The following is a 24926-nucleotide window of genomic DNA, read 5'->3' on the forward strand; positions in this document are numbered from 1 at the left end:
AAGAGGATGCAGGTAAAGCACCTGTCTCTTTGAGGACCCCAGTTACCCAGTTAGAAGGTAAGGGGGTGGAGGCCTGAGGCAGGTTGGCCTGACAGTTTGCTGTGGGTTCAGAGACTGAGTGCAACAGGCACCTCCATGTTGCCACCATGAGAACCACTGACACCTTCCTTGCTCTCCTGCATTTATCACTGCATATATTGTCCTCTCCCTACCTGTATTTCTGACCCTTACACAGCTTCCTGTTACTCCCCTGCCTCTATTCTTTCTTCCCCCCTTTTATTGGTACTGGGGATTAAACCCAGAGGTGCTTAACCACTGAGCCACATCCCCAGCCCTTTTTTAAAATTGTATTTTATTTAGAGACAGGGTCTCACTGAGTTGCTTAGGGCCTCACTAAATTGCTGAGGCTCACTCTAAATTCATGATCCTCCTGCCTCAGCCTCCTGAGCAGCTGGGATTATAGGCATGTATCACTCTCCCTCCTTTTTCATTCATCTCTTGAATATTTCTCTCTGCCTCCTTCTGTCTCTCCCTATGTGCATCTCTCTGTTTCTACTTCTCTTCATCTCTCTCCAACTGTTGTCTCTTTCTCTCCTTCTCTCCATCTCTCCTCTTCTCTCAGTCTTTGTAGTCCCTCCCTGAGTTTGACCCTATATTCTCTTAGGAAGCTGCCCTACAACTCTTTCCCTCCTTCCTTCTCATTTCAAGTTTATTAAAACTTTAGCAGTACAAATTACCCAGGTTGCAGATTATTTTATTTTAAATTTTATTTCCGAGCTTCAATTTCTAACCTCCATCCTTCACGTTTCAAATCTGGTATCAGCCTGCCCTATCCCAGCTAGAAGCTGGAGGAACCAAAGCAGGAAGGGGCCCTGAATGTTACTGGTGAGCAGTCAAGCCACCTATAGGGGCCCAGACCGCATGGGGTCCAGTCGCCCCCCAGTGGTGAACTTGAATGAATTCCCAGGCACAGGAGAGGAGGGCTGAGCGCCACAGCATTTGGAGGTGCCTTAAGAGGTGGGGCCTTAAAGTTGGACTAGGTAGAGTTCAGAGGCTACAGAGGATGGGGAACCTGTGGATAGTAAGGGGTCTGTGGGGCCTGGGTCTATTTAAAGGGGACCAGGGAGATAGTGTGGGGTTGTGTAGAGGTGGTAGGTTCTGCAGTTGCCTTAGAGGGCAGTATGGAAAGATGGGCAAGGGGTAAGGCCTGTGGACTCATGGAAGGGAAAGGCCTGGTAGAGGTAGTGGGCAAGATGAGGGCTAGCAGTCTAGAGCAAAAGGGTCACTAGAATAAATCCTGAGGCCTAGGAGTGCAGAAAGGGTCTAGAAGGTGCTGCTGCTCTAAGTGCCTGTGGTACCAAAGGTTAGGGGCCACACCCCTGCTATGATGCCTCCAGCCATGTTCCTGATGCAAGCTAAGCCCACCCTGCCCTACTTTTCTCAGGGTCCGTGGTGGGATGGTAGTGCACTGCCTGGCACTATCATTCAAGCAGGAGGCACAGTGGCCCTGTTACCTTTGCATCCCTAGGAACCAATATTGTACCAAGGAAAGAGCATTTCCATCAAGTTGCAATGCCTTGCAGATAGGAACAGGTTTTGTTTCCCATGATGTCATGGGTATTGGTACAGTCTGTGCAAAGGAAACCCTTGATTTCTCAGGAAGCTTTCGTGCCTCCCTGTGGCATCTGCACCCTAGAGGAGAGTGTCTGCCTCATCCACATAGGGTTTACACAGAAGTGACATCACCTGGGGGTGATGTCCATCCAGAAAAATCTCTTTCCCATACATCCCCTATCCCCAAAGGAAAATTAATTTCTAGTTATTTTATGGGTGCCAGTCATGGTGATGCACACCTGTAATCCCAGCTACTCTGGAGGCGGAGGTGGGCCGAGACAGTGATCTAAACAACTAACAACACTGCATGGTCTACTATGTAGAAAAGTGTCCCTGTGATAGAAGGGGACACTGACACAGGACACCTTCTTTGAAGAAACCAGGTCTCCCTGACATCAACTTCCATTCCAGGGCCACAGTGAGGCCACATTGGATGGGGATAATTTTTGCAAATGGAATGACTGGTATCTAGAAAGCAAGGACTTCTTGTAAGGTCAATTTCCCAGCCTTGGCCATGGGAGCTTGTGGAGGAGGGGTCAGGGTGGCAGTATGTATAGTGTACCGTGTCAACCACCCCCACCCCCAACAATCCTTGTGTTCATGCACTTCTTTCCAAATCTGTTCCTGTCTGCTTACTCATTGCTTGGCCCCCACACATCCTTATGCATGTACCCACTTCTTATCTTCATGCACTTCCCCCTTCCTGCTCATTCATCCCACAAATGTTTACTACAGCCCACTCATGGTGGGACTCTAAGTCCCAGGGCTTCTGAGTCCTGGGAAGGGCTCTGCCATTGTCTTGAGAAGGAGGTCCTGGGGATGGCTCAAGGAGTGCATAAACAGGCATTTTGAAACTGACTTTAAAATATTCATCATGGTGCCACACGAACGAGCTAGGGTGAAAACTTATTACATATGAATGTGAGGCGAGGGTGCCCTGAGAGAGAAAAAGGGACCCATCTGTCAGGTGATGGGACACCCCACCCCCACCCTGGGACAAGGGAGCAGAACAGAGGCCCTCTCTGGAGAGTCCCAGGGCTAACTGGAAGTCAGCCCTCCCTTAGAGGTAGATCACTGGTGAGAGAACCAAGGAGCAGCTCCCATGGTGGTGCTGTCAGGCGGTGGCTGCCTCAATGATGTTGCTGAGAGCTGGGAAAGCCTGTGGCTGGGGTATCCTCCTTAGGAGGTAGCTGGCTGGGGTCCTCTAGCAATGGGGGTACTAGGAAAGGGAGAATGATGTTAGGACAATTGGAGGAGCATTTTCTGCCTCTCTTCCTAACAATCATCCACTAGGTACTCACCATTGCGGAACTGTTGGGCAGTATAGTGAGTGAGGAGGATGCTAACACCCTCAATGAGGGCCAGTAGAACTCCCCCCATCATCGCTGAGCCCATCATTGCCAATGGGCCACCTGAGGGAGTGAAGAGAGAAAGAGGTGAGCGTAGGCAGAACAGTGCTGGAGGGGCCAGGGCTAGGGGCACTCACTGCGGGCAGCCAGCACAGCTCCAGTCACTGCACCACTGGTGATGGAGTTCCAGGGATCCTCCCTGCCTCGAATCTGCACCAGGCCACAGTCCACAGTTGAGAACAGGCACCCCCACACCGCGAAGCTACCTGTATGGTGACAGAAGCTTAATTAGTGTTCCTGGGAAATCCCAAGAACTCATATCTTCAGGTCTGGGGACTTCTAAGGCTTGAATGCTCTGGTCACAATTGGGAAGAAAGAGTCTGGAGGTGTAGTTCAGTTGAGGACTGCTTGCTTAGCATGCATGAGGCCCTGGCTTCCATCCCCTGCACTATAAAAAAAGAATGGGAAGAAAATCTCACGCAAAGGCAGATAGCAAACTCCCAAGGAATATTCTGTCTGTTCATATGCTTTGTAACTTCCATTTCAGGCTGTTGATAATTGTCATTCCCTTCACCTTTATATTAGGTGACAAATGTCACAAGCAGATTCATCTTTTATATGGTTTTTTTTTTTTTGTGGTGCTGGGGATCGAACCCAGAGTCTTGTGCTTGCAAGACAAACACTCTACCAACTGAGCTATCTTCCCAGCCTTTATATGGCTTTTAATAGGCAAATTTGATTATTTTTTTGGCACTGGGGAGTCACATCCCCAGCCCTTTTTATTTATTTATTTTTTAATTTTGAGACAGGATCTCACTAAGATGCTTAGGGCCTTGCTAAGTTTCTGAGGCTAGCCTTGAACTTGTAATCCTCCTGCCTCAGCCTCCCGAGTTGCTGGGATTACAGGCATGTGCCACCAGGCCCAGACCAATTTTAATAAGCACATACAGCTTGAATTCAGGCTTTGATTTTAGGGAGAAGGAAACAGATCAGAAAAGTTAGTTACTAACATAATATACAGGGGCTGGGGAGATAGCTCAGTTGATAGAGTGCTTGCCTTGCAAGTACAAGGTCCTGAGTTCAATCCCCGGCACCACAAAAAAAAAAAAAAAAAAAAAACATAATATACAGCAAGGTATGGTGGTGCACACCTGTAATCTCAGCAACTTGGGAGGTGGAAGCATGAGAGTCACCAGTTCAAGGTCAGCTTGAGCAACTTAGCAAGACCTTTTCTGAAAATAAAATTTTAAAAAATGAACTGGAGGCGGGTAAGGGAAGAATAGAGAAACTCTGGATTGTGTAGAGGGAAATGAAGGGAGGGGAGGGGGCGGGGGAAGGAAAGATGGTGGACTGAAACAGACATCATTACCCTATGTACATGTATGATTACAGCAATGGCGTGAATCTACATCGTGCACAACCATAGAAACAAAAAGTTGTACGCCATTTGTATACAATGAATCAAAAGGTAGTCTATACAAATAATAATAAATAAAATTTTAAAAAATGAGCTAGAGCTCATTAGATTTCGGTGGTGGAGAGCTTGTACAGCATGCATGAGGCCCTGGAGTCAATTCCTAGTACTATCACCTGGGTGGGGGGCAGAATGTCTATATAGGTTAAGCATCTCTAATCCAGAAATACAAAATGCTCCCAAATCCAAAACTTTTTGAGTATAGACATAACACCACAAGTGGAAAATTCCACATCTGCCATCATGTGATGGGTCACAGTAAAAAAATTAGCAAAAATTAGCTGGGTGTGGTGGCAAGCACCTAGGCTAGGGCAGGTGTATTGCTTGAGCCCAAGAATTTGAGACCAAGGCTGGGGTTGTGGCTCCATGGCAGAGCGCTTGCCTAGCATGTATGAGGCACTGTTCAATTCTTAGCACCACAGTTAAATAATGAAGTAAAGGTCCATCAACAACTAAAAAAAATACATGTTTAAAAAGAAAAGAATTTGAGACCAGCCTGGACAATACAGTGAGACCCTATCTTTTAGAGTGTGTGTGTGTGTGTACTGGGAATCAAACCCACGGCCCTGCACATGCTAGGCAAGCACTGTACCACTGAAATAGATTCCCCAGTCCCAAGACCCCATCTCTTAAAAAATAAGTCTATAGGGCTGGGGATATAGCTCAGTGGTAGAGTACTTGCTTAGAAGGCTCAAGGCCTTGGTTTGATCCTTAGCACTTCACAAAAAGAAAAAAATATATATATATAGTTATGGGTTGTATAAAGTTACCTTTGGGCGATGTGTATAAGGTAGTATGTAAAACACAAATGAATTTCCCATTTATATTTGGATTTATTCTTTTTTCTTGTGTGGTATTGGGGATTGAACCCAGGGCCTTCTGCATGGGAGGCAAGAACTCTACCAACTGAGCTATATCCCCAGCCCTGGGTCCATTCTTAAGATAGCTCATTAAGGGGCTAGGAATATAACTCTGTTGGGAGAGTTCTTGCCTTGCATGCAGAAGGCCCTGGGTTCAATCCCCAACGCCACAAAAGAAAAAAAAAAAGAAAGAAAAGATAGCTCATTAGGCATCTGCAAATATTCTGAAATCTGAAAATCTCTGAAATCTAAAATACTTCTTGTCTCAAGCATTTTGGATAAAGGATATTCAATCTGTAGTTAATATCTTTGAGGGTTTACTGTGTTTTAGGACCTATATGAGATACTGTTAGTTGACATAGGCAATTTTCAATTACTTAATATTATTTAAGGGTTTGCTTAGCATAGCAGCTAGCACTTAGTAAATACAATGTAAATCATGTAAATTGCAAAACAACTGATAAGATGGTTAATGTAATCATCACCATGATATAGATAAGGTTCAGAGAGGGCATGATACTAGCCCAATGCCATAAAAGAGAGAAGTGATGTGGGCTATATTTAAACTTCAGAATCCACATTCTTGCTCTTCCATGTTAAATTGTTAGGAAATGTCACTTCCATTGGAAGAACTCAGGTACAGTCTGAGCCAAAATCTGGACCTCCAACTTGCATCTATCCCCAAAGGATCAACTTCCTTCAACATGGACATGGTTATCTAAGACTCTCACCTCCAGTCTGGGGTGCCTGGATCCTCACAGCATTGATACTACTTCTTAACCGATGTCGAATTCCCTGGGAAAAGTAAAAGAGTGAGTCAGGGCAGGGTTGAGGCCACTGGCAGGATTTCTAGCCTTTAAGAAAAGAAAGGTGGGTTTGTGATGTAGCTCAGTGGTAGAGCACTTACCTAGCATTTCTGAGCCCCTGTGTTCAATCCTGAGTACCACAACAAACAAAAAACAGGGAAGGACACAGGTGACCTATTAGATGTGGAGAAGCAACCAAGGACAAGGGGTCTTGGGGGGCACTCCAGCATAGGTGGTCCCAGAGTTGGGTTGGTAAGTTCTAATTTATTCATTTGTTCACTCATTCATTCAAGAAATGGCTAATGAGCACCTATTGTGTACCAGGCACCACACTATATGCAGGGATATAGCAGTGAACAAGGTAGATTTGGTCCCTGTCCTCTCAGAGCTCACATTGTAGTGGGACAGACAGATCCTGAGCAAATAAATGAGACAGTGTCAGACAGTAACATGAACTTCAGAAGAAATAGGATGAAGAGATATGATAGTGGCTGAAGAGTCAAGAAAGGCCTCAGGATCCAAAAAACTCCACCAGAAAACTTTTTTTTTTTTTCCACCAGAAAACTTCTAAACCTAATAAATGAGTTCAGCAAAATAGCAGGATATAAAATCAACACACATAATTCTAAAGCATTTTTATTCAAAAGCGATGAAACATCTGAAAGGGAAATGAGGAAAACAACTCCATTCACAATAGCCTCAAAAAAAAAAAATTCTTGGGAATCAATCTAACCAAAGAGGTGAAAGATCTCTACAATGAAAACTACATAACATTAAAGAAAGGAATTGAAGAAGATCTTAGAAGATGGAAAGATCTCCCATGTTCTTGGACAGGGAGAATAAATACTGTCAAAATGGCCATACTTCCAAAGGTGCTATACAGATTTAATGCAATTCTAATTAAAATCCCAATGACATTTCTCATAGAAATAGAGAAAGCAATCATGAAACTCATCTGGAAGTACAAAAGACCCAGAACAGCCAAAGCAATCCTGGGCAGGAAGAGTGAGGCAGGAGGTAGCACAATACCAGACCTTCAACTCTACTATAGAGCAATAGTAACAAAATAGGTAGACCAATGGTACAGGATAGAAGACACGGAGACATAGCCACATAAGTATAGTTATCTCATACTAGACAAAGGTGACAAAGATAGCCTCTTCAACAAACGGTGCTGGGAAAACTGGAAACCCATATGCAGTAAAATGAAATTAAACCCCAATCTCTCACCCTGTACAAAACTCAACTCAAAATGGATCAAGGATCTAGGAATCAGACCTGAGACCCTTCACTAAATAGAAGAAAAAGTAGGCATGAATCTCCATCATGTTGGCTTAGGACCAGATTTCTTTAACAAGACTCCCATAGAACAAAAAATAAAAGCAAGAATCAATAAATGGGCTAGATTCAAACAAAAAAGATTTTCTCAGCAAAGGAAACAATCAATAATGTGAAAAGAGAGCCTACAGAGTGGGAGAAAATCTTTTCTGCACACACTTCAGACAGAGCACTAATCTCCAAAGTTTATAAAGAACTTAAAACACTTTACACCAAAAGTACAAAGAACCCAATCAATAAATGAATTAAGGAACTGGGCAGACCCTTCACAAAAGAAGATATACAGGTGATCAACAAGATTATGAAAAAGTGCTCATTATCCCTAGTAATTAGAGAAATGCAAATCAAAACTACACTAAGATTCCATCTCACCCCAATTAGAATGGCGATTATCAAGAACACAAGCAACAATAGGTGTTGGCGAGGATGTGGTGAAAAAGGAACACTCATACATTGCTGGTGGGGTTGCAAATTAGTGCAGCCACTCTGGAAAGCAGTGTGGAGATTCCTCAGAAAGCTTGGAATGGAAACACCATTTGACCCAGCTATCCCACTCCTTGGTCTATACCCAAAGGACTTAAAATCAGCATACTACAGAGATACAGCCACATCAATGTTAATAGCTGCTCAATTTACAATAGCTAGATTGTGGAACCAACCTAGATGCCCTTCAATAGATAAATGGATAAACAAACTGTGGTATATATACACAATGGAATATTACTCAACCATAAAGAAGAATAAAATTATGGCATTTGCTGGTAAATGGATGAAGTTGGAAAATATCATACTAAGTGAAATAGGCCAAGTCCAAAAAACCAAAAGTCAAATGTTTTCTCTGATAACTGGGTAAGGATACATAACAAGGAGGGGTGGCAGCACAGGGAAGAGAAGAATGAAGGAACTTTGAATGATGTAAAGGAAAATGGGGTGGGAGGGGGTGGGGAAAGGAAAGATAGTCGAATGAAACAGTATTACCCTATGTATAAGCACGATTACATGAATGGTATGAATCTACATCGTGTACAACCATAGAAATGAAAAATTATACCCCATTTATATACAATGAATCAAAATGCAGTCTGTAAAAATAAAAAAAAAAATTAAAAATTAAATTTAATTAAATTTTAAAAAAAAGAAAGGCCTTGGTAACAAGGGAGTGCATGTGGGGGAATGGGAGTGTAGCTCCGTGGGAGAGCACATGCTTAGCATGCTTTCAGGATACCCTGGGTTCCATGCCCAGAACCAAAAAAAGAAAAAAAAATAAGGAGGGGGGGCAGTCTTGCTATTATGCTGAGGATGAGAATAGTGGGCAAAGATCCAGGAAAGAGAGTTCCCAGAGTTGAGTGAAGAGACCTCAACTCTGTAAAAATTTCAGAAATCTTGGCAAATGAATGGCATTTAAAATCATGACATTTGATGAGATATTCTGGGCAGGTGAGAGAAAGAGACAAATTGATTATGTTAAATCAAAAGGATTTTCTTTTCCCAAAGACTTTAGAAGACTGAGGCAGAAGGATTCAAAGTTGGAGGCTAGCCCTGGCAACTTAGCAAAATCCTGTCTCAAAAGAAAAAGTAAAAAGGGCTGGGGATGCAGCTCAGTGGTACAGTGTCCCTGGGTTCAATCTTCAGTATTGGGGGAGAATAGGATTTTCAACTGTAAGCCTTTATTCTCTCTGCCAATTAAACTCCTGTCACTTATCTATGTCTAGGTTTCTAACCCAGAATCTGTCTTTATTTTATTTACTTTTTTTTTTAAGTGGTGCTGAGGCTCTAACCCAGTGCCTCACCCGTGCTAGGCAAGTGCTCTACCACTGACAGAATCTGTCTTTAGGTAAAATCTTTCTGGCTTTGCATACACATTTAGGATTTGGTGACTTTTTTTTTTTTCAGTGCTGGGGATCGAACCCAGGCTCAGGCATGCTAGTAGGTGCTTTACCACTGAGTAATACCCCAAACCCTAACTACTGTTTTGACAGTATACCATTTCCACAGAGCAGCTCCAGATGGGTGGAGGGAAGACAGGGGCCTGTGTGTGGTTCTTCCAAAACCCCAGGTCCAGAAGCCAAGCCTGGCACACAGTAGGTGAACAGGTGCCAGAATGAATAACTGCACATGGAATGGCTGCTCCCAGCAGTTTTCAGAGCAGCATTCTGTATAAGAATGTCTTCTGATCCCCAACACCACTGAAAGCCAGGACTCACAACAGGGGCATTGCGGAAGCCCTTGATAGCCTGGAAGACTCCACCTCCAATGATACCCATAGTGAAGGCTCCACCGCAATCATCCACAATTCGCCATGGGCTGCAAGCAAAAAGGGAAAGATGGGGTTTATGTGAGCTCCCCACTTTCAGGCCCCAGCACCTGGACTCTTTCCAACTGGGAGAAACCATACCACCAGAATGGGAAATTCAGGCATAGGAAAAAGCACTTCAGATAGCAACAAGACAATCAGGTTGGGTGGCACATGCCTGTAATCCGAGTTACTTGGGAGGCTAAAGATGATCTCAAATTCAAGGCCAGACTGGGCAATTTAGTAAGATCCTATCTCAAAATTAAAAAAAACAAAACAAAACAAAAACAAAAACAAAAAACTGGTATGGTGGTGCATGCCTGTAATCCCAGCAATTTGGAGGCGAGGCAGGAGGATCGCAAGTTCAAGGCAGCCTCAGCAACTTAGTGAGACCCAGTCTCAAAATAAAAAAAGGGCTGAAGATGTAGCTCAAGAGTAAAGTGCCCCTGGATTCAATCCCAAGTACCCCGCTTCAAAAAAAAGCAACAAGATAGTCTTATCACCTTTCTTTCCCCTCACAAGAGTGAGAAACCGGTCAAAAGGGGAAAATTATTACTCTAATCAGCCAACTGTTTTACCACTATCAAAGATCGAGTTGGGGGGCTGGGGAGATAGCTTAGTCGGTAGAGTGCTTGCCTTGTAAGCACAAGGCCCTGGGTTCGATCCCCAGCACCGCCCCCCCCCCAAAAAAAAAAAAAGATCGAGTTGGCACATTTCAATAAGGGTTATAGAAGTTTTAGCTAGGTGGGCACGGTGGTGCATGCCTGTAATTCCTGCCGTTCCGAAGGCTGAGGCAGAAGGGTCGCAAAATCGAGGTCAGCCAGGACAATTTAGCGTGACCCTGCCTCAAAAAAATAAAAAGGGCTGGGAAAGTGGCTCCAGTGCTAGAGCGCCCCTGAGTGCATTCCACAGTATCGCAAGCAAAACCCAGTGTTAACTAGTTACTACCGTTACGAAAGCAGGACTGGGTGGCACACCCTTTTCCGACGATCAGTCGGTCCAACCAAACGCTACTCCCTTTAAACCTAACACGGGGGAAAATCCAAAAACACCACGAGGAGGATCCTAGCGCCCCCGCCTTGCCCACAAATAGGCTCATCCACGCTCCGCCCCTATTTACGAAAGCGACCTGGGAAAAACCATGCTTCGTAACGCTAGGGGTTTCCACTCGACACCGCAACCCCCCTCCGCTGGAGTGGATTGGACCAGCGTGTCTCATTTCGTTAACAAGGAGTGACTAGGAGATATGAAGTCAGGGGAAATGTGGAGTAGTTGGTCCTGCACCACACCTTCTCAGGCACACAACTGTGTCCCCTCTTAACAGAGCCTGAGTGGGAGGAGCCAGGGGAGAGAGCGGAACGAGCTGAGTTTCTGAGAGTCTTCCGAGTTCGGTACGTGACACTGTGGGGCCTGTGTGTCTCCCGCCCGCCTCCCATGGCTGGCCTGGGCGCCACAATCACAGTCCCAGTGCCTTTTGTCGTACCAAGGCTCCTCCATGACGCCCGCGTCTGGCGGCGCAGTCCGGTGGGACACTAGTCTGGCCACGCCCCCAGTGTAAACGCACCTAGGCGCGCGAGCTTTTCATCTTGTCCAGGGAAACGATTGGGTCGTTTCGCTATTCGTCAAGCTAAAGGAGCACTTTAATTGGCTAGCTAGGTTTGCGTCATCAGTTCACTGCAGCCTTTGCGTCCCCCAGTTACCTCAACGCTCTGTGGAAGAAGACCTCATTTTGTGCTTTGAGGGGGAAAAAATAGAGTCGTGTGGTATTGGTAATCATAGTGGCAACGAAGGAGCCGTCGGCCGGTCTGACAACCTTCCCACTACCCGCAAGATTGTATTGGTAATGCTGGGGTGGGCACATATTTTTAGATTTGAAGGAGGTGTTGCATTCCGCTCCCCCATCCCAGCGTCTTAGTTCCTCCCACCCAGCGGCCTTTGAGGGAGAGTGGGTGAGCCCACTTTTGGGGCGCAGGGGTGCTGCACGTGGCACCCTCGGCAGTGGGCGGAGCCTGGGCCTGGAAGAGGAACTGGGTCTTGCAGCATCCGGTCTCGAGAGCAGGGTTGGTGAGAATTTTGGTGATACTGCCACTTCTCTCTCCCATTTCTTAGCTCGTAGGTTCCGTTTGTCCTGCCACTGGTGCAGTTAGGTAGGTGGGGATCGGAACAGTAGCACAGGCTGCGGGGAGGCTCTTGGTTATTAGATCCAGATTAGATTCTTCATTTGAGCTGGTTTTCAGTCTGTCTCTCCATCGCTAGGTCTGTCACCTGCCCACTATGCCGCTGCCTGTTGCACTACAGACCCGCTTGGCCAAGAGAGGGATCCTGAAACATCTGGAGCCTGGTGAGAAAGCTAAGAGTAGATGGGTCTATGATTTGCCAGTCTTGACAGTTACTTATGTTTATATTGGCACTTGGTAACTAGCAAGGGCCTACTGTGCACCAAGTAGTGGCGTGGCAGCCTATTGTTAACAGTACGATTTCCTAATGTGTGCTAGGCACTGTATGTGGGGAGGGTTGAACGTTAATTATTTAATCCTTAGCAATAGCGATATCAGATGCCATGTTCAATCTATGAATCCAGGTAGTTGCAATGATGTGCACCTTCACACCAAGCTATTCAGGAGACTGAGGCAGGGTGGGGGGAATTACTGTAGCTCAGAAGTTCTGGGCAGTCTGGGCAACAATCAGGAGACACAATTTCAAAAAATAATTAAAATAAATCCGTGAATCAATCCATAGAGTTTGACTACATAGTATCTAATAGGAAGGATAGTTGACATCTCCTGCAGTCTCCTATTGTCAAATATAGTGACAGGGTGATGTTTTGTTGTTTATCATAGCATGTGTCTCACAGGTCCTTTGGTGATTGACAAAATAGTGGTGACATATACTTTATTGCTAACCATATCAACAGCTGACGTATTTGGGAACTCCTAAGAACGTGGCATACACATCATAACTAACAGTCTAAAATGATAGTTAGGATCTATTATTTAGGCCTATTGTGTTGCTAGTTGCTAATTGTATCTTATGGTCAATGATATTAAAACCTGGCCTGTTTTAGGCTTTGGTGTGCCAGGCACTAAAAAATGCATCATACTATCTCCTTATTGATAACTGGCATCTATTACAAGACCACTGTGTGCCAGGCATAGAACTTGTGGTTAATAATATTAATGGTATTGTTTTTTGGTGGTGCTAGGGATTGAACCCAGGTTTCTTATTGTACTGGGCAAGTGCTTTACCACTAAGCTACACCCCCAACTCCATATCATTGGCTTTTCTTTTAAGCTTATTAAGTACCAGGCCCGCTGCTGATGTAGTAATACATCTTATTAGCAATATTGATGATTATATCTAACGTCTGTTTTCAGGCCTACTGTATGACAGGCATTATGCCATTGCTGGCATCTGCATTTCATTGTTAATTATATCCACAACTAAAATCTATAGGATCTACTGAGAGTCAGCTCTGAGGTAATAGTAGACACTTTTTATTCTACTGATATTAACTGCCATCTGTTGCAAGCTTACTAAGACCTCAGGAACTTAATAGATTCAGACCAATGTCTGGATAAGTCCCTTGCTATCCAAACTCTTACCACACAATATAGAGGACTGAGGAACCCTGTGCTTACCAAACATGCAAGCTGAATAGATTGGACATTATTTTTAGCTAACTTCCTTGCTGATCAATCTCACTTCATCTACATAGGTTGGGATAACAATGTCGCATAATATGTGAACTCAGGAACTGAATGGATGTGGATAAATTGTTTTCTTGGGGGTACTGGGGATTGAACCTAGGGCCTTGTATGTGCTAGACAAGTACTCTACCACTGAGCTACACCCCCAACATGATGTGGATAACTTTTATGAATTCTTATCAACTCCGAAAACAGATAGGTTTGGATAACACCATAAACTCATTGTCTAGACCCAGAAACAAAGATTTAGGTACATTTTCTGACAAATTCCCTAAAACAGATGGGTTTGAAATGCAAGAAGTACTTCATTTGCTTCCTGGCTCACACATACACCCAAATATGTCTTCCACATATGGTTTATGTGGATGTGAGTGTGCCTATCCAGGCCCTGACTGCAGGATGAGAACTCCCCTGTTCTTTACTGCCCTCCTCTTCCCCCTCTCCCTTCCTCCCCCTTGTTCTGCTAGAACCTGAGGAAGAGATCATTGCTGAGGACTATGATGATGATCCTGTGGACTATGAGGCCACCCGGTTGGAGGGCCTGCCACCGAGCTGGTACAAGGTGTTCGACCCTTCCTGGTGAGCCTGGGGACCTGGGGGGGAAGGGCAACTGACTTCTAAGTTTGCCCTTCCTGTATTGTCCCTAACCGTGGGGCATACAGGGGACTGGGGAAGAGATCTGGGGTCCTAACATGGGGCAGAGAGGCAGAGATTGGGGAAACGAGTTCTTACCAGTAGAAGACATCTATGCTGACACTCCTTCCCTCCCACTGCCCCACAGCGGGCTCCCTTACTACTGGAATGTGGACACAGACCTCGTGTCCTGGCTCTCCCCACATGACCCCAACTCCGTGGTTACCAAATCTGCCAAGAAGCTCAGGAGCAGTAATGCAGGTGAGTTGGCAGATCCAATGGTGCCTCAAGACTTGTAGTTCTGAGAGGGGCCAAGTAAATTATATTGGATCAAGGAGGGGCAGATGAGACCAAGCATGCCCAGCCCCAGGGTAGTGAAGTTGTTGAAGGCAGAGACTGCTGGGTCCTGGGATGGAAAAAAGTCACTTCAGGACTTTCATGTTTCCCTAGATGCTGAGGAGAAGTCGGATCGGAGCCATGAGAAGTCAGACAGGGGCCATGAGAAGTCGGACAGGGGCCATGAAAAGCTGGACCGGGGCCATGACAAGTCAGACCGGAATCATGACAAGTCTGACAGAGATCGAGAGCGTAGTAGCTATGACAAAGTAGACAGAGAGAGAGAGCGGGACAGGGAACGGGATCGGGACCGTGGGTATGACAAGGCAGACCGGGAAGAGGGCAAAGAACGACGCCACCATCGCCGGGAGGAACTGGCTCCCTACCCCAAGAGCAAGAAGGGTAAGCAAAGCAGGCTGGGACTTGGGTGAAACAATCAGGGTGCCAGGGCATACAATGTGAGGAAGTTCTCTCTCAGGCGGGTGCCTGAACCTGGTATCCAGGAGAAGGGTGCTGTGGTTCATTGCAGCTGCAGGCTCCATTCCTGGGATAGGGGGCTGTGTGATCAGGGACTCCTTTTGACTCAGTTGAAGAACTTGTCCTGCCACTTACTTCCCCAGTGGCAAGCCGAAAGGATGATGAGTTAGACCCCATGGACCCCAGCTCATATTCAGATGCACCCCGGTAAGTGACAACCTCTTGGGAGCCCTTCTCTTTCTTAATGACTCACTGCACCTGTGAATACCATCCTCCTCACACCTTCCTCACCTTCTTCCCCACTTCCTCAGTCTTGGCTGGTTGGGGGGTGACTGTTATACCCCTTTCCCACCCGCTGACCCTCTGTCACTTCCAGGGGCACATGGTCAACAGGACTTCCCAAGCGGAATGAGGCTAAAACGGGTGCTGATACGACAGCAGCGGGGCCCCTCTTCCAGCAGCGTCCTTACCCATCCCCAGGGGCTGTGCTCCGGGCCAATGCTGAGGCTTCCAGAACCAAGCAGCAGGACTAAACCTTTGTTCTCTTTGGAGTCCTGGCAGTTTTCTTTTCTTTTTGTGATATTGGATATCGAACCCAGGGCCTTGTACATTCTAGGCAAGCATTCTACCACTGAGCTATCCCCCCAGTCCCCCTGGTGTTTTTAATAAAAGCTTTACTGTGACTCGTGTTCATGAGACTTAAGTGCTTCCTCTTCGTACTCTTTTCAGGCTCCCCAACCCAAACTGGCAAGATCCAAAACACATTTTATTTGCAAACTCACCTAAGAAATAATACTGGGGTGGCAGGGGCTGATGGCTGAGGTGGGACATTAACAAAGGAAGCTTAGTCATGTCTGCTCTGCATGGGGGCAGAGGCAGTGTGGATAGGGAGTTCAGTGTCTACCTCACCCTACCCCTAATACTGATCAGAGTTTGGTCCCAGCTGGGCCAGGGCAAGAAGGGAGAACGACGCCAAGCCAACGTCTTCAATCCCGGCGGCTACGAACCCTTCACCTTGGTGAGCAACCTGTGGTGGGAATGGGGAGGAAAGAGAAACACAGAAAGCTGGGGTGGGCTGGCTGGCTGGCAGTTTTCCTGAGCAAGCGAGGGTGGTGGTAAGGCTGGTAGTCCTGGGGTTAGTAACAGTGCGTATGTGGAGAAAGGGCCCATTGGGTCAGAAAGCTACACATGGACTAAATAAATACAACGTCTTTATTTGGCATTGGGTATCCTGACATTTGTTCATTACAGTTCCTTAGAAAACAAACCAAAAAAATCAGACAAATTAATAAAATAAAGATCCAGTGGCCCTATTTACATATAGCAAAGACAGCCCAGGCATCTCCTGTGAGTGTGCGTGTGCACACGCACACGCACATACACGCACACCCACACGCACACACACACACACATACATCCCCTGGGATACAGTTAAGGGGTTAATAAGCTTTGGGGAGTGCAGGGAGTAGGTTTCACGACTCATCCATTCTAAGACACCCACCATGAAGGGTGCCTCATAATACAACCAATGGGGTAGCAAAAGTGAGATTGGCAGCTTTAATTTTCTTTTCTGTATGTCTCAGAAAATAACCCTGCATCTGGCAACTGCCAGTGTCTTAAGTTCAATGAGATTCAGTCAACTTCAAGGACCTCCCCTCCCCACTTCCCACACTCTGAATCATTAATGATCTGATTACACCACAAATCCCCAAATGACTAAATGGCCCCTACTGCACCCTCCCCCAGATACAAACTCTCACTTTATGCCTCTTTCTTGACCTGGGTGTTTGCAGCAGGCCCATCTTCAAGGGCCTCAGTGCCAGGGAAGCTGCCCCAAGGCCACGAAAGAGACCAAGCTAACATGACTCAGGGTGGTGGTAATGGAGGAGCGAAGGCCTCAAAGGATGGGAAACAGAACCCCACAGGTAGGCATTAGTCATTACTGAAGAGCTGCAGGACTTTTGTCCAGTCTGTCCTTACAAAACTGGAGGGATAGCTGGAAGGGACTGTCCCAGGCATGAGAGACAAGATAAATCCAGCCAACGGGTGGGCAGACAAGACAAAATGCCTTGAAAGACCATTCTCCCAACCTTGTCCCCAAAGAGGTTAGACTGGGGCAGAGGAAGCAGCTGTAAAAACCCCCTTGTTGCAGGGGGTGTCAGTCTACCAGGAAGGATTCATGTTGACACCCAGCCCTAGTCCCATACCCCTCCAGAAGTCTCAGTGTCCTAGTAGAGAAGACCATCTTCCAACCCTAGAGGAGCCAGGCCCTGGCGATGACTCAGGTCCTGCAGATGCCCGACAACCTCCACCCCGTCCCCCTCCCTGTTACCCCCCCCAACACCAGCCCTCACTTCACCAGCACTGACTTTGGCAGAAAGGGCTCCGTGATGAGGTCTCCTCGGTGGGAGGACAGCTGCGGTGGTGGTGGCTGCCCTGGAGGCTGCTGGTGAATGCAGGGCCCAGAGGCAGAGGCAGAGGCAGAAGTGGAAGCTATGGCTTTGACCGCACCTCGGGGAAGGCTGTAGAGGTAGACTGCACCAATGACGAGCCCAGCGCCAAGGGCAAATAATGGGTCCAAGTGGAAGCCAAAGAGGCGGATGGAGGCAACAGTGGACAGCACAATGGACAGGGAGGTGGCAAAGCCCTTGAGGATGTTGTCAGCATACTTGACAACAACAGCCACCAGCAGCCCGCCAAAGGCCTGATTAAGTACCACGCCCCAGACAGCAGGCGTGTACCCAAAGAAAAAGCCACGGCGGGCCACAGCAGTACCCTCAGCCCACCAGAGCCCTACCAGGCCCAATGCTGTGCCAAAGAGGCCCAGTTGCAGGTTGCGAAGCCATACGGACCCTGAGCTGCCTTTGAGGATCTTCTCAAAGTAGACACCTGCAAAGCCGGAGGAAAGACAGGAGGCCACAACAGCTGCTAGGCCTGCCCCTGGGTTCTGATCCAGTGGCCGTGGGCCACCCCCACCTGCTTGCTGTGCCTGGACAATGGCGACACCAGTGAAGAGGAGCAGCAGGGAGGCCCACTGCAGCCGGGAGAGGCTGCGATTCAGCATGAGCACGGAGAACAGTGCTGTGGTCAAGATCTTCAGTTGGTACGTCACCTGTGAGTGACATGTGGAAGGTACTGAGGGCTCATCCTGACTCCCAATAGGTGGTGGGGGGGGACAGCACCCACTGTGGCACAATGGAGGGACACTGGATGTCAGTGGATGAAAATAAAAATAGCAAAAAAGCTAGTCACTGGCCATTGGTTGAGTTGTGGTTCAAGGATACAAGGACCCTCCCAGCGTGCACAGAAGGGTGGCAGTGCCAGGAATTCCCAAGCCATATGTAAGTTCACATCCCAATCCTATATCCTGGCTGTATGACCAGGGACAAAGCACTTGCCCTGTCTAAACTCTGGCAATCTCATCTGTAAAATAAAGCTGAAGTATATAAACCACCTTGCATCAGGTAGGCTTTCTGATTAGGGAGATCTTGATACAAATGAGTCAACCACAACAAAAACAGCCAGCAAATATTTACATAGTACATTCCAGTTGCCAGTGTGGGTCTAAACACTATATGTAAATAAGTTCATTTAATCCTCATGAAACCACCATAGGAAGTGGGCATCATTGTAACCTCCAATTCCAAGGTGCATAAACAAAGAAACTCAGGCATAGAGATATTAGGTGACTTGTCCCCAAATCACAGAGCTGGAAAGTAGCAGAACTGAGATTTGAAACCAGGAAATTCAGTCCTAGAATCCAGGCTCTTAACTATTTAACACTGTTGCCCATGAATAGCCTCAAGCTTATCCATGACCAACCAACCAAGGGCTCTTTCCAGGTATTTGTTTCAATCATCCCAGCATCCCCATGTGCATCCCCATGAGCATCCCCTATTCCCAGTTCTCACAGATGAGGACACTGTGATTGAGGGAGTTCCAAATGATACAGCCCCTACTCTCAGCAGCTCATTCCTTTCCCTATCCTCTGTCCCCCAACCCAGCCAGTTCCCTTGGGGCCACACTGGGTTCAGGGCTCACCTGGAAAGTGGCAGCTGGTAAATTGGAGATGGCAACATACTGAAGGTTATTTTGCAATGTGTAGATGAGAGAGGGCACTGCAAGTTTTAGTGTGTCCACATACTGCACCAAGACAGCCTCGTGGAGGAAGAGAACCAGGTGTTTCACGTTACCTAGGTGGGAGAAGGAGAGTCCCTTTTAACAAAGGCTACCAAAGATAGGGATCCCCTAAAAGTGAGACCAGGCCTGGTTCCTGCCCTCTCCAGTCTGCCCAGTTCCCTGGGGGCTAAAATGAGTTCTGGGGCTTTTTTTTTTCAGTGCTAGAGACTGAATCCAGGTCCTTGTGCATGTTAACCATGTACTCTACTACTGAGCTACATCCCAAGCCCTTGTGCTCAGTTTCTCCCTATGGCACAACTATGTCTCCAGGAAGTGTTTTTGGTACTAAGTTTATTGGCTGCAAAAGGAGCTGGGTTGTAGTTCAGTAGCAAGACACCTGTCTAGCTGGCAGAGTCCCAAGTTTCTATCCCCAGCACTGCCAAAAAAGAAAAAGAAAAAAAAATGTGCCCAGAAGAATCATCCAAACAGAATATGGTGTTGCATGCTTCTAATCCCAGCTATTTAAAAGGCTTTGGCAGGAGGATCCCAAGTTCAAGGTCAGCCTTGTCAACTTAGCAAGACTCTGTCTCACAATAAAATAGAAAAAAGGTCTGAGGATGTAGGTAGAGTGCTTGCCTAGCATGTACAAGACTCTGTATCCAATATCCAGCACCACGCACACACAAAGTATCCATCACACTGTGTCTGATAATCACAGACCACACTTCATATATCTGAGAGCCCACCTCCCTGGCATAGAACCCCATTCAGGGTAAGCACTCAATACATGTTTGTACAATGAAAAAAAAATCATCATTAGCCAGGAACTTATGAAGTAGAAGTCCTGGAGTTTGGGTGGAAAGTCATATTCCAAACATAGGGGAAGTTTCAGAGTAGATATTTTATTTATTTTTGGTGCTGGAGATGGAACCCAGGCTCTCATGCATGCTACTACTGAGAAAAACTCTGGCCCAAGACTACATTTTTAGACTTATCCTATCCTAGCTCCTTAGTGGCCCATGAGCCACCTGTGAGCAGGAGCCAGCACTAGACACACCAAGGAGTTTCCCTGACCCATGGATGAGTGCAGTCTTGATTATTAAGCAGAAATCTGACCAGAACCTGCTCCAATGAACAACTGAGAATCATTTCCTATGCAACAACACAGACTTTGCAAAGCTCACCTCAATTTTTTCTTTCTTTTTTTTTTTTTTTTTCGGTACTGGGGATTAAACCCAGGGTCTCATACATCCTAGACAGGAGCTTGACCACTGATGTACATAGCAGTCTCCCTTTTTTATGTACTGGGGATAACCCAGGGACATTCCACCTCTAAGCTATATCCCCAGCCCCTTTTTATTTTTATTTATTTTTTGGTACTAGGGATTGAACCCAGGGGCACTTAATCACTGAGCCACATACCCAGGCCTTTTTACTTTTTGAAATAGGGTCTCACTAAGTTACTTAGGGCCTTGCTAAGTTGTTGAGGCTGGCCTCAAAATTGCAATCCTTCTGTCTAAGCCTCCCGAGTTGCTGGATTACAGGTGGGTAATATCACAGTAGCTCCAGTCACTTAAAAAAAAAGAAACTTTGAGACAGCATATTGCTAAATTGCCAAGGTTGGTCTCCAATGTGCTATCCTCCTGCCGCAGCTTTCCAAGTCACTGGATTACATGTGTGCATCACTGTACCAAGCCTCTGGTCCTTGTTTTTTGCTTTATTTTTAGACAGAGTCTCACAAAGTTGTCCAGGCTGGCCTAGGAATTGTGATCCTTCTGCCTAAACCTCCCAAACAGCTGGGATTACTGGTATGCAAACCCCAGTACTGCAAATAAAAAATAAAGATAACAAGGTATATATCATATATCATATCATAAATCCCAAAGAGTTAGAATTGCATGCTATAAGCAAATATAAATATGCACATTCATGTTACTATGGGCAACTGTGTGAATATTCACACCAAATGGGAAAAATAAAAAACACAATCTAGTAAGAGTTCCACATCAGGTCAGGCTAGTTTTTCTTTCTTTCTTCCTTTTTCTTTTTCTTTTTTTGCAGTGTTGGAATGGGATCCTACCCTCACCTACTCAGGAGGCTGAGGTAGAAGGATGGCTTGAGTCTACAGTTTTAGTAGATCAGGCTTGGAAACACAGCATAGAGACTCAGTCTCAAATAAAAGAAAAACAAATTATAATTGTGGATAAGAGCCAAAAGCCTGGTTGTGCATGCCTGTAATCCCAGCCATGCGGGAGGCTGAAGCAGAAAGATCCAAAGTTTGAGGCTAGCCTGGGCAACTTAGCAAGACCATCTCAATGTATTTTTTTAAAAAGAGCTGGGGAAAACATACCCCTGCCCCTGTGTTAAATCCCCAGCACTGGGGAAAAAAAGCTGAAGGCCTGAGATGCAGTCTTTAAATATCTGTCCCTTCCCATCTCAAATACCAGTCCTATGAGGGTATGGCTTTGAACTAGCATCCTCCTGCCTCAGTTTCCCAAGCCACTGGGATTATAGGCATGCACCACCATGTTTGGCATTTTGAAAACTTTTATGACACTTAGGAAATCATTATAAATTTGAATAGATTGAATATTTGAATATTAATTTATGATTTTTTTGTTTGGTACTGGTAATTGAACCCAGGCATGCTTAACCACTGAACCACATCCCTAGCCCTTTTTATTTTTTCTTTTGAGACAGGTTTTCACTAATTTGCTTAGGGTCTCACTAAGTTGCTGAGGCTGGTTTTGAACTTGCAATCCTCCTACCTCAGCCTCCCAAATTGCTGGGATTATGAGTGTGTGTCACTGTTCCTGACTCTTAATTATTTTTTGATGTATGATTTTTAGGTATGATTTATTTATTTATTTATTTATTTATTTATTTATTTATTTATTTATAGATGAGGTCTTGCTGTTTTGTGAAGGCTGGTCTCAAATTCCTGGACTCAAAAAATACTCCTGCCTCAACCTCCTGAGTAGCTGGTACTATAGGTATGTGCCACCAAATCTGACTGGTATTATCTTAAAAATATGTATCAAATAATTTATTCAAGATAATAAGAGGGAGTTGGAATGTAGCTCAGGGTTAGAGCACTTGCCTAGCATGTGAGAGACCCTGGGTTCAATCCACAGTACCACAAAAACAACAACAGCAAAAAGATAATAAGGATTTACTTTGAAATAATATAAGGAAAAGTACACAGACAGACATATAAACTAGACCAGTGAGTGGATAATCACTGATGCTGTTTCATGGCAAAGTGGCCATGAGTTGATAATTGTAAATCTGGGGGATGGATAATGAATATTTTATTATTCTCTCTGATTTTGTCTAAGTTTGGAATTCTCCATTATACAAAGTTAAAGCTAAATCAATAAATATGTGAGTCCCCTGCTCTCTTATGGGAAGACTATCTCATTTCTAGAACTCTAAGGTATTAGGGATGTAAAAGTATAGATGCAGTTACTCACAGCTGTGGGAGGGGAAGAATCTTAGGTGCACTTACATAATCCCCAGGCAGGTTCACAGACATGGGAATACTCACACAGCAAACCCTCCATATGAGCACACGCACATATGTGGGGAGTTCTTCCCAACAACCCCTCCCTGGCTCGTACCCCTCTTCTGTGCGAAGAGCAGCAGGAGACAGGTGAAACCTTTGAGCACTTCGGCCATGACCACAGCAGTTGTGGCAAAGAAGCGATCCCCAGGCAGTGTGCGGGCGTAGCGGATGCTGAGGATGAGGGATGCATTCTGGACCACCAGCACAGCTAGGGATATGTACTTGAGGCGCCGGTGAGCTGTGGGGAACGGAAGGGGCAGAGGGAAAGGAGGGGTCAGAAGCTGCTGGGGCATAGCCACACCACCACCCAACCCCTCTCCTTTCTCAAACAGGATTGTCTGAGCCACTGCAACTTCCTACCTCTGCTTGTTCACCCTGACCCAATGAGGGTCTGACCCCTACCTGCTTCCATTCCTTCAAGCACAGACAGGAGAGCTAAAAAGGGACAAGTGGGTCCATTGTCTCCAGCTCATATAGGGAATCCTTGCTGAGATATCAGGAAATGGCTAGGGCAGGCCCTAGACATCCACCCCATCTATCTCCCAGACAAAATACCAACTACATTCTCAACATTTATTGAGTGCTCACTGGGTGCCTATCACCAGGTTAAGAAATTTTACAGATTTCCTCAATGGACTCTTACGTCACCCTGATCTCTTAAGGAACTATGAAGATTCCCATTTTATGGATGAACAAATTGGGAATTTATATGAAATGATGATCCTGTTTAATGAGGGTCTGTCTCATTTAAAGAAAAATAGCACAAATACTGGGAATAGGACCATTGTTTAAAGTATGTTCACCCCCTAAGAAATGGTATTTCTCTCATCTTCCCCATTGTCCCAAGGACTGAACCTCATAAAATGAACAGTTACCCCACTAAGAATGGTCTGGTTCCCTCAACCATATAAGGAAATACTTCCCTATATTCCACATGGTCTGTCCTCCAACACTGCACACCCTCCTTCCCCAGCCAAAGAATAATTCCTTGTTCTACCCACACAATGAACTCTTTCTGCTACAAGGAAGGACCTGGCACCCTCAGAATGTTCTTTCTATGATCTATAAGGAAAGACCCTCCCACTTCAACATACTACCTCCATTAGGAAGGGAACTCCACAGAAAGGCCTTTTCCCCATATAATGAAGGGCAACATCGTCTTCAAAATGGACCCAATAGTCATAAGGAAGGACCTGCCCCACCCTAGCTGACAAATTTATAAGGTCCCTTTATAAGGAAGGAACCACCACCCTCAGAACAGTTTCTTCCTTCTTCAAGGAAGAACTCCCACACCGTCAGAATGGTCTCTTCCTTCCATAGGGATAGACCTACAAGCACTCAGAATGGTCTCCATGGTCTTATCCTCTCCAAAAGGAAATTCTTTCCACGTTGAGTGGTCTTTACCCTCCAAATGAGGAAGGACCCTCCCCACAACCACCTTCAGAATGGTATCTTTCCCGCCCCAATACACTCACAATGCTCGGTTCCGTTCTCCCTTCACACACTCACACACTCTCTCTCTCTCACACACACATGTCGATGCAAAAGTGATGTTCCCTGTCACTTCAGTGAGGAATCTTTCCGACCCTCAGTAATCCCGACCTCCGCCCTGCCGCCGACTGCTCGGCCGCTGGGTGTCTCACCCGCACTCGTGGTTCCAGGCTCCAAAGTCCCCGCGGAGACCGCCCCTGGTCCGGCCGCCGCGGTGGAACCACCAACCCCAACCGCTGCCATGTTGGCATCTGCCCGGCCCGTCCCCTCGGCAACAGCAGGCCACTTCCGTGTCAATCACTTCCGCTTCCGGGCCTCTGAAGTGAGGGTGGAGCCGAGTGCCTGCCTGGCCAAAGTGGTGGCTTTTCTCCGCCCCTTGTAAAGGCTGGCTGAGATGCTGACCGGGGAAATTTCCAAGTTCTTTGAGAAAGGGAGAACCAGGACAAGGGTGATTGTCTAAGGCCGTCATTACAGGTCCTCACTGGCCACACCTCTTACTAGACCTGCCCCAGTGTCTCCTCAGTCAGACCCTGATGCAGCTCTCCATACTACCCGCCCAGCCTTTCTCCTCGTCTCATTGGTTTAACCACACCTCGACCTCGGCTCTTTATTGGCGCTTTCTTCACATGGTACAACCCTTTCCGCATCAGAAACTGAGGTCCTCTCTAAGGAACTGAAGTTTCTCCCGACTCCTTCTCGTCGAGGACCCGCCCCCAGGGGTCTGGGAGGGCAGTGTGTGTGTGTGGGGGGACGTTCACTGACTTGTGTAGGACTAGCAAGGGAGAAGACAGGAGTGTTGATGGAATTGAGGGCAAACGTGTGTCACCTTAAGAAATGAGAGAATCTGAGGCGCTCAGGGGAAGC

At 46.3% G+C, this 24926-nt stretch overlaps 3 protein-coding genes and 1 non-coding gene across 9 annotated transcripts; 1 reads left to right on the forward strand and 3 right to left on the reverse strand.

The window, feature by feature from the left end:
* Positions 1-535: 535 nt before the first annotated feature.
* Positions 536-11253, reverse strand: Timm17b (translocase of inner mitochondrial membrane 17B). Of its 3 annotated transcripts, XM_047537079.1 has the most exons (7): positions 11218-11253; positions 9646-9745; positions 9426-9512; positions 6029-6092; positions 3101-3229; positions 2916-3026; positions 536-2833 (listed from the first exon to the last, which is right to left on the reverse strand). In XM_047537079.1, the coding sequence occupies exons 1-7, from the start codon at positions 11229-11231 to the stop codon at positions 2745-2747; spliced, it is 594 nt and encodes a 197-aa protein (XP_047393035.1). In that variant the 5' UTR covers positions 11232-11253; the 3' UTR covers positions 536-2744. The 3 variants fall into 3 exon arrangements, with proteins under 3 accessions (XP_047393035.1, XP_047393036.1, XP_047393037.1); XM_047537080.1 differs by lacking the exon at positions 9426-9512; XM_047537081.1 differs by lacking the exons at positions 9426-9512; positions 11218-11253 and adding an exon at positions 10683-10800.
* Positions 10987-15585, forward strand: Pqbp1 (polyglutamine binding protein 1). 4 transcript variants are annotated; one of them, XM_047537076.1, is made up of 7 exons: positions 10987-11125; positions 11991-12075; positions 13909-14020; positions 14223-14335; positions 14525-14812; positions 15031-15094; positions 15264-15585. In XM_047537076.1, exons 2-7 carry the CDS (start codon positions 12009-12011, stop codon positions 15418-15420), a joined length of 801 nt encoding a protein of 266 aa, XP_047393032.1. In that variant the 5' UTR covers positions 10987-11125; positions 11991-12008; the 3' UTR covers positions 15421-15585. The 4 variants fall into 4 exon arrangements, with proteins under 4 accessions (XP_047393032.1, XP_047393033.1, XP_047393034.1 ...); XM_047537077.1 differs by lacking the exon at positions 10987-11125 and adding an exon at positions 11406-11574; XM_047537078.1 differs by lacking the exon at positions 10987-11125 and adding an exon at positions 11744-11794.
* On the reverse strand, positions 13517-13588 carry Trnaa-agc (transfer RNA alanine (anticodon AGC)). Its single transcript has one exon. It is a non-coding gene; the product is annotated as a tRNA-Ala (tRNA).
* A 50-nt stretch (positions 15586-15635) lies between the features above and the next one.
* Slc35a2 (solute carrier family 35 member A2) lies at positions 15636-24333 on the reverse strand. Its single transcript, XM_047535840.1, has 5 exons — positions 24215-24333; positions 22627-22809; positions 18929-19080; positions 17257-17999; positions 15636-15914 (listed from the first exon to the last, which is right to left on the reverse strand). The coding sequence occupies exons 1-5, from the start codon at positions 24303-24305 to the stop codon at positions 15887-15889; spliced, it is 1197 nt and encodes a 398-aa protein (XP_047391796.1). The 5' UTR covers positions 24306-24333; the 3' UTR covers positions 15636-15886.
* Positions 24334-24926: the final 593 nt, after the last annotated feature.

This window comes from Sciurus carolinensis, chromosome X, assembly GCF_902686445.1.
Source record: "Sciurus carolinensis chromosome X, mSciCar1.2, whole genome shotgun sequence".
Classification (NCBI taxonomy): domain Eukaryota; kingdom Metazoa; phylum Chordata; class Mammalia; order Rodentia; family Sciuridae; genus Sciurus; species Sciurus carolinensis.